A 14,235-nucleotide genomic window follows, 5' to 3' on the forward strand; every position below is an offset into this window, starting at 1 on the left:
CTTTTCTTTTGCTAGATGATCGTTGAAAACATTTAACATACTCAAAAAGTCCTATGCAAAGACAACAGACAAATAGTTTCTTGACCTTTCAAAGTGGGTGTTTATAGTTGACTGTAGTTTCTAGATGATAGTGGGGATCTGACAACTGTGAAACCACATACAATCACTGAGGTTAGTTTTTTCTGTCCTGTTCCTTGGCATGATCAGACTATAATATATTGGTTTAATTAGAAATTTAAAACACAGAATAGAGTGGATTTTGATTTGACACCCATACTTCTCTCAAACAGACTACTGCACCTGAATCTTCCTTGCATTAGAACAGAATGGTTGTGCATGTAAATCTCCTCGGTTACACAGTTGGGGAACAACAACAAAAGACAAACTGTTATCACCTACTAATAACAGATCCGGAAAAGAGTAAAGAGATCTTCATCACCTCAGCTGGTGTTTATTCAACCACAAGAACCTCAAACTGTTGTGTATGTCATTAACGCTTGCATTTGTCACAATAAAACCAAAATAACTTTGTTGATTTCATGAAATAGTGCCTCTGTCCCCTCCAATTTAAAGGAAAAACTCTTTCATTATTCACTTGCCAAAAATCTGCCGCTGACACTCAGCCTTCCCCAGACACTGCCTCACTTTGTACACTTTTGTATTAATACATATTAGATATTAGATGAGTCATTGTCAAATTATGGAAGCTGCTTGCATGTTTCATGTTTCCACTTTCTTTCAGTTTCTTTGTCATGATGGCATCTCAGGCTCTGGTTCATAACTGTTGGTTTTGGTTCAGTAGTGATTCTTGTTCAGTGGATTGCCCTCAGTGCTGCCCTCTGCTGATCTGTTAGAGTTTAGAGAACTGAATGAGGTTCCTGTTGATTTCTGCCACGTTCCTGCAACCTGGATCAGATGAATATAAAACTGTTACTGTTGTTTTAGTAAAGATGGGATATTGCTGTACTTATTTTGGCACAAAGATATTAACATGGTTACACTTATCACTTGACCTCCCATCTCTCACCTGATAAAGCCATGGACAAACGGAACTCATCATTTAAGATTTGCAGTACTTCCCTCACTCCTTCCTCACCCTGAAAGATCATGCAAGACCCATAATAACTTTAAAAGAGAAAATACAATCTGCAATCCTATTATGTATCAATAAAATCAACATCAGCACACATCAGCTTTAGTTATAAAGATGTGATTGTTCTTTTCTACTGAAAAACTTTCTTTTAAATTTCTTTTGATAGATACAGATCTATTCAAAAGCTGTCAGAATCTTGACTTTCATTGAGATCAGAGCATAACAGCTTTACAATGCAAACAATAACTTAACCTTTTAAATCAAGAATAGTTTAGTTTTTAATGTCAGCCAAGGTGCTCCAACAATGTCAATGACTTTCAAGAATAAACTTCAGATGTCAAGGCAAATCAAGCTTAGTATGTGGAGCCTGTACATGTGGGTTAGAAGCTAAACAGACACACACGCAGTATCACACAGTGATGACTGTTGCGGTTTATACCTTGTATGCAAGGCCCCACACTGCTGGGCGGCCAATGAAAACACACTTGGCTCCCAAGGCCAGCGATTTCAATACATCACTTCCTGTCCTGATTCCTCCGTCCAGATAGACCTCGATTCTGCCCTGCACTGTGTCCACAATCTCTGACAGTGCATCAATCTGTAAGTAACAGAGGTGAAGACATAACAAGGACAACATACTTTATAGCAGAGTGCACTCTGTGTACCACAGAGTGAGCAACATTTCACCCAGGTATTTTGAAAGAGGATTACCAAAGTACTGATGTTACCAAACAACCGGCTGGGGTTTTCTTCTTTAAGTTTGATTTCTTTGAGGAAAACTGTGGATAACTCAACACCGTAACAAGCTCATAGGATCTACAACTCAGGTTTATTCTTGTCAAATACTAGTATTAGTAATAGTTAACCTGGCTCTGTCAAAAAGTAACAAAATTGCCTACCGGTACCTCTGAAGCTCACTAAGTAACACATTATAACTTATTTGTTTACAGTAATGTGTAAAAAAAATGACTTGTGCTTCTAGGTATTTCACAGTATAAGGAAAATAAATATAAAAGTCTTCTATCTACTATAGTACTCCCATCACTTGCACTAGTCCTGATACTACACTTACTACTATTAAGGGAGAGTTACTACTACTACTCTGCAGCAGTAGCAGAAGCCACACCACTGCTGCTGCTTCTGCTCTGGGTGCTCCCTTCTGTGTTGATTAAAACTATTACCTGACCAACTTACCTCTACTTTTTCTAATCATTTAACTGGGCTGTGTTATTGCTGTTGTCATCTGCCATGGGTATTCACTTTCATGTACTTCTATAAACATGCCATTAGAAACAAAATTTTTAACATGATTTAAGAAGCAGTAAGTCAGTAAGTACCGAAGCTGGGCCTCCGTCCAGCTGTCGTCCCCCATGGTTTGACACAATGATGCCCTGGACGCCATGCTCCACGGCCAGCTCAGCATCCTCCTTGGTCAGGATCCCCTTGATAATTACAGGCAGGCGGGTGATGGACTGCAGCCAGTACACATCTTTCCAGCTGATGGAGGGGTCCAAGGAGTTGGCTGGCATCCCGTAGTTGTCTGTGGCTGCTGTCTCCTGATTATAGTGCATGTGGAAAAAGTATAACTGCTGTTAAGTGTCTGCTTGATATACATATGTACTCTGGACTGCTGCTGCTTGTACTTTTACCGATGACACTGGTAAACTATTGTTAAGGGGTAACTTTGACACTGCTGGTACATGGATATTTTGTATATGTGACTTCACACAAGTAAGTTCTGATTCACAAATAATTCATGATATGAATTAAACTGTCTCAAGCTACATGCTCAGATGTGGTATGTGGATTCTGCTTCTGCTTCTGATGCAATTAGCTGTTAAGTGCCAAGTTACTTACAGTAGATGAGCAATAATTATACCTGAAGTTGAAGTGGCTTGCATTAGAGAAAACATTAGAGAGATTCAGCCATGTCTGAGCCTCAGTCAGAAACAGATTCTAGTGTCAGTAAAGTCAAGATCTGACATTTCAGGGGACATGAACATAAGAAAAAGAACACTTTTGAGTGGAGGGAACAATCTTGAAATGCAATTATATGGCAGCAAAATGTGTATAAATCATCCTTTACATCTTGTCACAGCACAGTACAGTAACAGTAAAACAGTAACATTGTAGGTAAAGTAATGAATTAAGCAGTCTTGTCTGTTCTTGATTGACCTCTGTTTTGTTTTGTCTATTCTTTGTTATTTGACCTTGTTCAGTCTTATCTTTGTCTTATCTCATTTAACTTTTTCTGCTATGTCTTAACTTGTACATTGAATATTTATTACCTGGAATACTCCATCAAAGTTCTTGACCTTGAGGTGTGGTGGCAGCTTGAACTGGTTGCGGATGTCGTTGCGGCGCTTTCCGGTGTAGGGGACGTCAACTGTTAGTACCAGGGCCTTATAGCCGAGCCCCTCTACACGGTGCACAATCTGTTCAGACAGCTTCCGGTCCCGGTACACATACAGCTGGAACCAGCGGTACCCGTTTGGTGCTGCTGCCGCAATCTCCTCCACTGAGCAGGTGGAGTAAGTGCTGGTGATGTAGCAGGTGTTGAGCGCCTCTGTGGCTGTGAGGCGAAAGTTGAGAAATGATTACTGTGGTGATTAAAGATCCAATATATATAGTAGATCAACGTCACAGAGTAAGCTACATACTTTCTGGGTACTAGGGCTTCAGACCTCCAGAAGTGTAGCAACAGTAATTGTCTACTTATCACACGGCTCCACCAAAGTTCAGTCCAGTTATTAGTTGAGAATTAAATTAGCTTTAGGAGAGATTCATGGGGTTATTGTATGCCTTATTGCTTGTACAGATAAAAGAGAAAATACCAACACAGAACCAGCCTTGCAGCACAGGATAATCATAATCTCACGCTCCCATCTAGTGTTGAAAATGTATACTAACATTATTATTGGACAAAAACATGTGTCTCCAAAATACAAACTTTGCAGACACTTGAAAAGGTCTGATCATCAGTTCTGAATAGCCACATTTGAGCAAGGGTTTAATAAGGGTTTTATAAGCCAAAGGCTTATACTTTTTCCCAAACCAATGCAGGAGCCTATAACTCTTCAAATGAAGTTTAAACACCAAAGTCATCAATTCCATAACAAAGCATATGAGCTAACAGAAAGGCATTCTGAATTATGTTTATAGTTTTCTCCTACACTTCACTTGCACCAAGTGTGAGTTCTGCTGAAATGCTGACACACACTCCCACACACACTCTCTCTCTCTCTCACACACACACACACACACACACACACACACACACACAGATTCCTCACCCCGAGCTGTGGCCATCTCTCCTTCATGCCAGGCTAGGCAGTGAAATGCAGTAGGTGCGATACCAACTGGAAAGCTGATTTCTGTCCCCTGTACTGTGGTCCGTGTGTCGCTCACTGACACATCACGCAGGATACGAGGCCTCAGACGAATCCTGAGTGTGAAGTACAGATGAGCATGTAAACAATTACACCAAATGTAACGGTGGAGGGGATGGGGTTGAGGTAGGTGAGGGCACTAGGGTCAATCACAACTAATAAAATGTGAACTGCAATGTTGCAATTGCTGGGAAGGCACGATAAGTCATCATTTTGTATAGACGTGGATGTTTTTTTTTAACCTAATCCACCCAAGTAATTCCCAACAAAGCCACATGCTCTCTCCCATTGATGCAAAAATTGTATAATTTTAATTATACAATTTAATAATTATTGATTTGAAACATTTGCCTGAAATGGTCGGATATGTCACACAGTATAATACAGACATTAAATTGGTAGCTGCAACAGTATTAACTACATGACAAACTATCTGAGAGTGGACAAATTTATATAGTTTCACAGTATGCATGGTCATTGCTCAACCTTAACAGGAGCTTTATTTAAAATTGTATTGTTAGAAAATGGTTTAAAAGGCACATCTAGTACATCTTATTAAAGTAGTCTGTCCCTGTGTCATGACAGCATGCCAAATATGATTTAATTTGAAATACTATCACTAAAAACTTTTATCTAATATTTTTCCACTTAAAAATGTATAACTCTGTAAATATTTGTTTTCCGTGTCCTTTTCCTCATTTGGAGCCACATTTTGATGACAACATGCTGTTTTTGCTGGACAAGACATATTTTTTGAATAAGAAGAGACAGAACTCTCTGGGATTCTCTTTTGTCAAAGCTATTATTTAAGATCATCTTTCCAAGACACAGCTCCAACTTTATTCCTGCTGGGGAAATGTTTTTACCTCACCCCAAATGCACCAGCAAACAAATCCCTAGTAACAGGTTTGCTATAGCTAAAACATACAGTATGTCAAGAATCATCACAGTGAGGAAAAGAAGCCTATAAGTCTTTATGAAGACATTAGGAAAGCTGAAAGGAATGCATGAAGAAGACGTTCTGAAAAAATCATGACCCTGTGTCTTTGTCTCAGTGGCAATGCAACTTTCAAAACAGTTCCTTATTCACTACAGGGGTTGGAGGAACAGTGCAGCATCAGCACTGGGTAAAATGTAACTGCCTGTTAATGATTATAAAGCATCACAACCACACATACTGTGCTGAATATAGAGAAATCAGTTACAGCAGTAGAAAGTCCACAAAAACTTTAATTTATGGCATTTTAACAGGCTGTGTCCTCACATGATCTTTTGTTTCAGGATTAAAACTATTAAAACAAAAGTTATGTCAGCTCCAATGGTGAATTCGTATGTTATTCGACACATTCATACAGAAACTTGAGTTTAGGTGGGTTTGCACTGTTGACTGCATGTCTGTAGTCATAGATGCCATTAAAACAATGTTTACTCTTTGTGCTGTCATGTCTGGTACAGTTAAAACTAAAAAATGTCTTTAAATATTAAAACAGTATTGAGACGCTTACTGTATTTGTGATGATGTTGAATGTCTGGGTAAAAATTATTTTTCCTGTTGTACCTTTTGTAAGCCAGTAGATTGTCGTCCCTTGTGCAGCATTCGTCTGCTCCAGCTGCATAATAATCCCAGGTGGCCTTTGAGAGATGCTCCTTAGCATACTCCTCAAAGTCCGTAAGGCATACCATAGCCATCTCTGCACAGCGACCTCCCTCTCTGTGTGGGAACAGAGACACTTAATGATATCAGTATGTACAACAAAATAAACGAAGAAAAGGAAAGAGATAATCAACTACCGATATAAATTCTTACTTCTTATAGATTCATCGATAAAACATATTTCAAGATAAGTTGTTTCACCATATGCACAGACTGTATGAATAATAACTCACTGAAAATATTGAACTTCAGCATTCAAAATATCTTTCAATGCTAAACACTGCCTGACTGTTAAACATAATTACTTATTTATTTCCAGTCGTAACCGCAACCAGTCACTTCTAATATTTTTACCCTTCCTGTGTCATCTGGAAACTGGATTTGCTGCTTTGCATGTGAGACAAATAGCTGCAGGCACCAACAGCAAACACACACTTCAACTTCAAAATGGAAAAAAAACAACTACTCTATATGCAAGAACTTACAGCTTCGAGACTTACCGCAAGTGACTGATCTTTCATAAACAAAATCCCTCACTCTCACATGACACAGTGTCCATGAGTTGCAACATCACTATTTAAACTGAAACTGCCCTCGCATCAGCACATGTAGTGCAATCACGTAGTCAACAAGTCACCAGTCAAGCTTTGACACCTGAGCAAGTAAAATTACTGTTTTACTTTTTACTGTTTTTTTTCCTGTTTGGTTTTAAACAGAGATGAATCCATGTGTCCACAGTGTTGCTTTTGTGTCAGTCAGAATCATGTGAATGTGACCTGAGGACGACCCTTGCTGTTATTGTGTTTACACAAGCTGGAAATGTGCTGATGGTGACTCCAACTATAGTGAGGACAAGAGGCGTCTGACACAGTGCTCTGTGGTCCAGATGGCACATAGTTGTACACATGGACATACACATTCACGCGCTGTGTACACAGGCCTACATGCATACAACATACACCATCAGGGGATACTGCTGTTGACATGGGAAACTCTTCTTTTGGTAATCTTCATAGCAGTAACAATTTAAAATAGAAAATTTCATTGAGGAGTAAATAAAAAGTTAACTACACTTTGTCTTATGTAGATGTTGAAATGGCTGCTTTCACACATCAGCTGGAGAACATTTAGTCAGAACTACCTAGACCTGGGAGAAGTTTCCAGATCCTGACTGAAGTAAACGGTGCAATGCCACAATGTAAAAATACTCCATTACAATTACAAGGCATCGTATTGTACATGTAGAAAGTTGTTTATAAATAAAGTAGTAACTATATCTATCAAATAAATGTTTGGATTCAAAAGTACAAGTTTCATGTGATATGCAGTGAAGTACAGAAGAAGTATACATTAGCATAAAAGGGAAATTAAATACAGTACAAGTAAATAAAAATATTACTTCACTACAATAATCAAGCACATATACTTAATTAAAATAATATCCTCAACTGAAGTTTTGAGGACACAGATGTTTTTTGAGGTAATTTGGGGACTTGGGGTGCAGTTTACATTTATCTAATTTAAAATTACACACACTAGGAGGCCTGGAAAAATGGACAAGAATAATTAATAAATATTGTAGTATTGCTGAGTAGTTGTACCACTGAGTAGTTGAAACTGGAAAATGAAATGAAAGAAAAAAAGACAAAATAGAACAGAAAAGTTAAATTAATCACACATGGAAAACACATTAATAGATCATTTTACAGTTTGTCATTGGGACTTAGAGGATAGGGTTTGTTAAGTGTATAATAGACTTGTATGATCTTGTTAGAAAGCAACCTCTAACTCACAGAGATGATTAAAGCCATATATTTGCAGGTGGGAAACGCAACATTTCAGTGGTGGAAGACAGCTTTTTGGTTGAAGTTCTCATAGTTAGCATAGCATATTAACCACTATATTAGCTAGGGCTATTGACGGAAATGAACGAAGGGCTGGGGAAACTCACTGACCTGGACTGTTAGTAAAGTTACTCAATGCAGTGTTGGGCTGTGTTCATGAGAAGACGCAATTTAAATGACCAGTTAAGTAAGTATGTTTCTCTGGGTTTATGGCACATTTTAGCAGATGTGTAAAATTCTTTTAAGTTCACTTTTACATTTTTGTTTTACTTTTTTTGTTTACTCTTTTAGTTTCCAAACGTGATGTTTAAATGCCAAATCACTCATTTTAGCATAAATGCCTAATGTTAAAGAAATTCAATTTTCAAGGCCCAAATTCACACTATCTCAGTACTACCCTGTGTACTATTCATTTCCATGGTATTCAGTTTTGACAGAAGAAGAAACTAAATTTTGTACTAACAGGACCTCAACAGATCTCATTGCACCTGCAAATTTGGAAAGCCACTGCTGCCACATAAAGTAGGGAACATAATTCAGAGTAAGTGCAATGTTTCTCCTAAGATCAAATACCATATGTGTTTGTTTTCTCAGAAGTTCCTGGGTCTTATCACAGTCCAAAATTAGTTTAAATGTTTTCAAGAGAGCAGCTCCTCATGAATAACAGTGCCCATTTACAGCACACTAAAACATCTATGTTTGATAAAGTACATGTAATTTGTTCACTTTTCCTAAAACCCAGTTAGAAGTTAGAAAAAATCATAAATATCAATAAAATAAATCACAATATCATAACACATCATAAAGCCTACATCAAAAGTCCAAACTAACTCAAAATACTTCAAGAACAGACTGAGCTAATGTATTAAAATAGGCTTGCCAAGGTACCAAGGTAATAAGGTAATTTATAACCAGTAGTACTGAAATGATTAGTTCATTTTTTCAGACAGAAAATTAATCAATAACATTTTTTTAAATTAATCTGTAATTTAAGTTATTCATCAGTCAAAAAGACCCTTTTCTTTCTGAGCATAAAGACAGTCCGATGTGTGAACATTTACTCACCGATTGCAAGTACTCATTATCTCTTAGCAGAACTTCCACTCTCCTGACAGACTCATAACCTGTGAACAGTCCACAACCAAAACAGAAAGCACAGACGTTATCATTACTTTACTGACAATACTACTACTACTACTACTACTAGAAACTAACTTTTTGATCTAAAAACACTTTTTATTTCATTTCCTTATGGCTGCCTTGTGTAAAGCACTTATTAATCAGGTGCTATATAAATAAATGTTATTATTAATATTATTATAGTTATTATGTTTACTCTTTTACTGAAAATATTACTTGTAGTGTTACAACAACTACTAACAGTGATGCGGCGGAGAAATATGGACACAGTTGTAGTGTGTACTTTATTAACCACTCCTAAATTTAACGTTTCTTCATATAATGAAAAAAACATCCTTTTAGTATGCGTAGTAGTCATCATGTAAAATCTTTCTAGTAAAAAAACACTACAGGATAAACTTTCATCCGTGAACACTTGAGGGCAGTGCAATACTGAATGAAAGTCCATTCTTAAAGACAGATATATTATTAAGTTACTTTATTAACTATTTCCAGATCTAACATGAGGCTTATTTACTATTTATTTAAAATTCATCTAAAGCAAATTAAAAAAAACAGTGAATATTGAGGATTTAAATATGACCTCATACACATTCGACCAGGAGCAGGTATGTACAGTGTGTAGTGTAACATTGTGTTCAGTTATTGTTACAGGCGTAAGTTTGTAAGTTTGAGTGTGTAGTGTGCCGGACTGACACAAGCACATTAAATGAAGGACTGCTTATGTTTACCTGCTTTACAGATGTTTAATGGAGCTATCTCTACTTGTTCCTTTAAATAACATTTATACTTTCATATTTTCTGTGATAATATTTAGTGGAAAAGCGTTATGTTGTGTCTCACTTTAAATTAATGAAATATAAAATTACTACAGTTTTTCTGATATTGATTTTACCACTATAGGCAGTACTGCTTTGGGGTATTATTTTTCTTACTGGAATATTATTTTAGTATTTATTGTAGTTTTTTTTTTCAGTGTGGATGTGTGTGTGAATGTGAGCCTCTGTCCTGTGTAAGCTGTGAAAGGTATCGGCCATTTAGACCCCACTGAATGGCTGCTGAGAGGACATTGTCCAGGTGAATTTCTAGAATACCTGGTGTTTGGTATTTAGTGTGCCGTGCTAAACAAGGTGGAGATTTAAGCAACTCCTGTTAAATAGATTATTTGTTTTTTGTCACACAAGCCTGCTTACGATTTACTGGTAAGGAGTGCTGCTCCTTACCATGACGCTATTATTAATTTATCTGGTAGAAAAACAGTGGGTGTCTACATTTGGGTAAAAGGCAAACAATTTTAAAAAGTAGACTCCAAAACACAATGTAAAAAAAATACAGTTTGGGGAAGTGGATAAAATCAGTGTCTTACCTTAATCTGAGCTATTTGGCCTACGTGGTGGTTCCCTTCTCATTTGTCAGGGTCGTGTCAGAGGGCAACCCAGCCCCCCACCCCATCCTCCCTCCCCCCACCTCCCACCCACCTCTCCCCCCCTCACAGTGTGATGCTCCGCCCACAGTGGCTCAGCACCAGCAAAGCTTAGCTTCTCCTCAGCACTCTGGGCCTCTCTGAGTGTCAAAAAACACCTAAAGCTTGCGCAGATCAATTGTTTGTAAGAGCAACAAATCCCCCCTGTTCTCCTTTTATCCTTACTCCTATCTTCCTTCCTTCCTTCTCTCACTTTGTTCCATCCTCCATCATTCCCTCCGTTGCTTCAGCTTTCCTATCATTGCTCTTTTCTCCCTCACTTGTTCACCACATCCTTCCTTTCTTCCCTCCACCCCTCTACCTCTAATTCTCATTTCTCCTTCCTTCCCATCACTCTCTCCTTCCCTCCTTTCCTCCCTCCCTTTTCCGTTTCTCGCTTCCTTCTCTTCCTGTAAACCTTTTCTCACTGTCTTTGCAGGTTTGTTGCCTAAGAGAGTCAATCAATGTATGACTATGTGTCTTTGAGAAATGGTTGTACCAAAGCTAAATGAATGACGCTTTCTAGTCAATAGTTAATCTGAATAGCACAAGAAAACGAAAACAGCTAAATAAAAATTTACTTTTATTTAACTTTTTTTCTCCTTTGAGCTTTTTAAGTGTGAATGTCAGATCACTATTGATGGGTCTGAAAGTAACTGATTTGAGGCAGCTCTGATCAAATATAAGACACAAAGACTAGAAAAAAACAAACAACAACTTTCTGGAAATGTCAAAGTTGTCAAGTGGAGTGTGGACTTTGACAGGTGTTTTGAGGATCTTTGCATATAAAACACAGATGTCCCAACCTTTGATAACATGAGCTTGTTATTTTAGGGTCCCCACCTGTAAGTGATGGATCCATGGCAGGATGTGAGAGAAAATGCTATGAATGCCTCAATGTCTCTGCTCACTGCGCACGAAACAAAAGCGCCTCCAGAAGTTGTTCAAGCATTTTAAAAACAGCAGTGATGTTAAATTAGATTCGCTTGCTCTTATTTCATTATGGCTTTTGAATTGAATTTTCTCTTTGTACATGTAATATCTTCAGTAACAAAACCTGGCTTCTTGAGAGATGCCTGTCTTTCTGTGTGTGTCTCTGAATTTATGTGTTTTATTTTGGCTTTAAGACGAAAGGCTGTGAAGGTGAAGCCAAAGGCTAAATCTGACGAGTTGGACCTCCATGGGGAGGTGTGGGTGTTACCTGCACCGAGAGGAGGTGCAAATTGTGTTAATCCGCAGCTGGCCTCGATGCCTAATACTGCGGAGTTAGATCTGGCACCGGGGCCGCTGTATTGGAGGTACTGGACGTTCAGCTGAGTGGAAAACCTCTTCCATATGCTGGTAGAGGCTCTGCCCTGAGGCTGCGGCCCAGCACGCTGCGGCACATGTGTGTTGAATTGTCAAGGTGTTATCATGCCCCGGCGAGGCTCTGAGCGCCTCTACCTCTGTCTCACCCAGGTTTATTATCAGACTAAATACACCAGAGTCTGAGGACATGGGCCGCAAATTCATGCAGCCTTTCATTCGACTGCAGGAAGGCCTAACCTGATGGCTGTCCGTCATGGTTTTAACTCTTCACACACATACCAGAGAAAGAGATTAATAAAGTAAAGTAATGTTAAAGGAAAATACATTACCTGCTTTGGTCAAACTCAATTAAACGTTTCCTACACAAGCCAAAGGAGCAATGAAATATCACAATGATTAAACAACACAAACAGCAAACAACACAAGTAACAGACTGAAATGGCCAAGGAAAATACCTCTCTGTTGGAAGACACTTGATTGTCTGAAATGAATTGATGGTCTCCAGATAGATGATGTCATTATGTTATTTTGATTGTAAAGCACTCTGTGATTGTGTGGGCTAAATGAATTAATCTGACTTCACTGCTAAAACTGTTCATTGTATTCAATGAATGACACCTAATTAAAAAAACAAAACAAGCAAAATGAAAGAGTGGAGTGATGGGATGAAGATTATTGTTGTATGTTAATGACTGGATGACAGTTTTGGTTCTGAAGTGGTAATGCACATATAAACCCTGTCAAATGTCAAAAAAAGTATGTGTTGGTGTCTTTGAGAATGTGCAGTGTATTGTATGTAACATGTGAACAGTCTACAACCAAATCAGAAAGTACAGGGGTTACCATTACTGCTATTGACAATTCTGCTACAACTAGAAACTAGTAGAAACAAGTTATTTTCATGCGTTTGAGTTATATGAATTTTTGAGCCTGATGTTTCTGTTTTAACTGAGTTAGTCACATAAATCAATTATATTACTGCTTACTTATGTCTGTGTGGCCTGAAAAGGATCTTTGCAAACTGTCCAAAGAAAATACTTTTCTCAAACAATTATTGTAATTGTACAAAAATTGTCAATGCTGTTGACATTATTGTCAATACATTGTAATATGATAGAATAAAGCAGATTGCTTTATTCTTAAATCAAGTTCATTTGTATTGGAATCATGTGACATATTATTAGATGATTGAATGATTGTTTTTTGTAGGCCTAAAGTCAGAATAAATGTTATGCTTGAAAGGTAAAGACTTTTTAAAATGTTTTCTTTATTTACATTTTTGTGAAATGATCTGCCTTTCTTATAGACAGAGCTATCTACCTAACCGGAATTTTATTTTCACTTGAACACAAAATGGATGGATATTAGACTTTCTCTTATCTCATACTAAGAGATAATTTTGTTTTATCCAGGAATAATTATCCTGAAAATTCTAACAGCATTTTGTGAATGTTTTTAAAACTGTCAATAAGAATTAAAAATATCGAGAAGTTTTGTTTTGACACACTTTTTAAAATAATAGTCAAAATAGACATTTTAAAGCTAGAATTATAAATGAATTATAGTAATTTTGTTGTGGAGGAGTTGGCTTCTTTCTATATCCGGGAGTATGTGGCTGCTGTATCTTTGTGTCTCAGTGGAAAGCATTGTTCTGAGAGCCAAAGCAAAGGCAAAGGAGTGAACACATCAGTGGCTGTAAATGTCATGTAGTGGCTGAGTGATGGATGTCCAGAGCATTCGGTGTCTGCGAGAGATCTGAGCATAACGCGCAGTCTACAGTCACGCCATTTCACACTCTTAAGATTCAATCCATACACAAAGGCTGTGGACGATTTGCTCAGATCTACCAAAGGGTGGTGGTGTTTGTGTGAAAGTATCAGTTGTGCTCAGTTTTTTTCCTTAGATGAGGGAGTGCATGTTTTATTTATGTGAATGATTAATTCCTCCCTGAAGCGTCCTTAAAACAATGAAAACTCGATTGTGAGCGCATTAAGACATTAGCTTTCACTTGGGTTTCCATGCTACACATAAAAGCCATTTCCTCCTCACCGCTCCTTTTGGTAGTCTATTTAAATGTTGCTTTTCTGTGGTAAATGTCAGAGTCTTCTCTTTGTTCATGTGTCCAGAGATTGCCTGGAGCCCTGTCCTGTGAAGTTATGTAAAAGGAATTTGATGTCTTCAAATAGAAGTGTGTGCTTCATGCACAAGTCAGAGTACAAGTCTGTGTTTTCCAGAATAAGGTTAGTTGGATATGACATGAAGCAGGAAGTAAAACAGCGTAAGTGTGAGGGAGTCAGTGTGATGAGAGGAGACAACAAGACTATTTCCTCTTTAACCATGACCGG

At 37.8% G+C, this 14,235-nt stretch overlaps 1 protein-coding gene across 1 annotated transcript; it reads right to left on the reverse strand.

The window, feature by feature from the left end:
• Nucleotides 1-425: 425 nt before the first annotated feature.
• hao2 (hydroxyacid oxidase 2 (long chain)) lies at nucleotides 426-6,630 on the reverse strand. Its single transcript, XM_038721196.1, has 8 exons — nucleotides 6,491-6,630; nucleotides 6,041-6,193; nucleotides 4,387-4,538; nucleotides 3,382-3,665; nucleotides 2,431-2,649; nucleotides 1,533-1,691; nucleotides 1,028-1,097; nucleotides 426-906 (listed from the first exon to the last, which is right to left on the reverse strand). The coding sequence occupies exons 1-8, from the start codon at nucleotides 6,529-6,531 to the stop codon at nucleotides 851-853; spliced, it is 1,134 nt and encodes a 377-aa protein (XP_038577124.1). The 5' UTR covers nucleotides 6,532-6,630; the 3' UTR covers nucleotides 426-850.
• Between the last annotated feature and the right edge of the window lie 7,605 nt (nucleotides 6,631-14,235).

The sequence above is a fragment of the Micropterus salmoides genome, unplaced genomic scaffold (assembly GCF_014851395.1).
Source record: "Micropterus salmoides isolate LMB-PRFRI ecotype aquatic unplaced genomic scaffold, ASM1485139v1 Ms_hic_scaffold_15, whole genome shotgun sequence".
In the NCBI taxonomy this organism is placed as follows: domain Eukaryota; kingdom Metazoa; phylum Chordata; class Actinopteri; order Centrarchiformes; family Centrarchidae; genus Micropterus; species Micropterus salmoides.

Bases quoted from the DNA above. Each gene is read 5' to 3' on its own strand.
- hao2 (XM_038721196.1), bottom strand. From the start codon at position 6,531: ATGCAAAGCAGCAAATCCAGTTTCCAGATGACACAGGAAGG. The intron at 4,539-6,040 runs GTACAACAGGAA...CTTCACACTCAG, and splicing joins AATCTACTGGCTTACAAAAG to GATTCGTCTGAGGCCTCGTA. The intron at 907-1,027 runs GTGAGAGATGGG...CATCTGATCCAG, and splicing joins TTTGTCCATGGCTTTATCAG to GTTGCAGGAACGTGGCAGAA.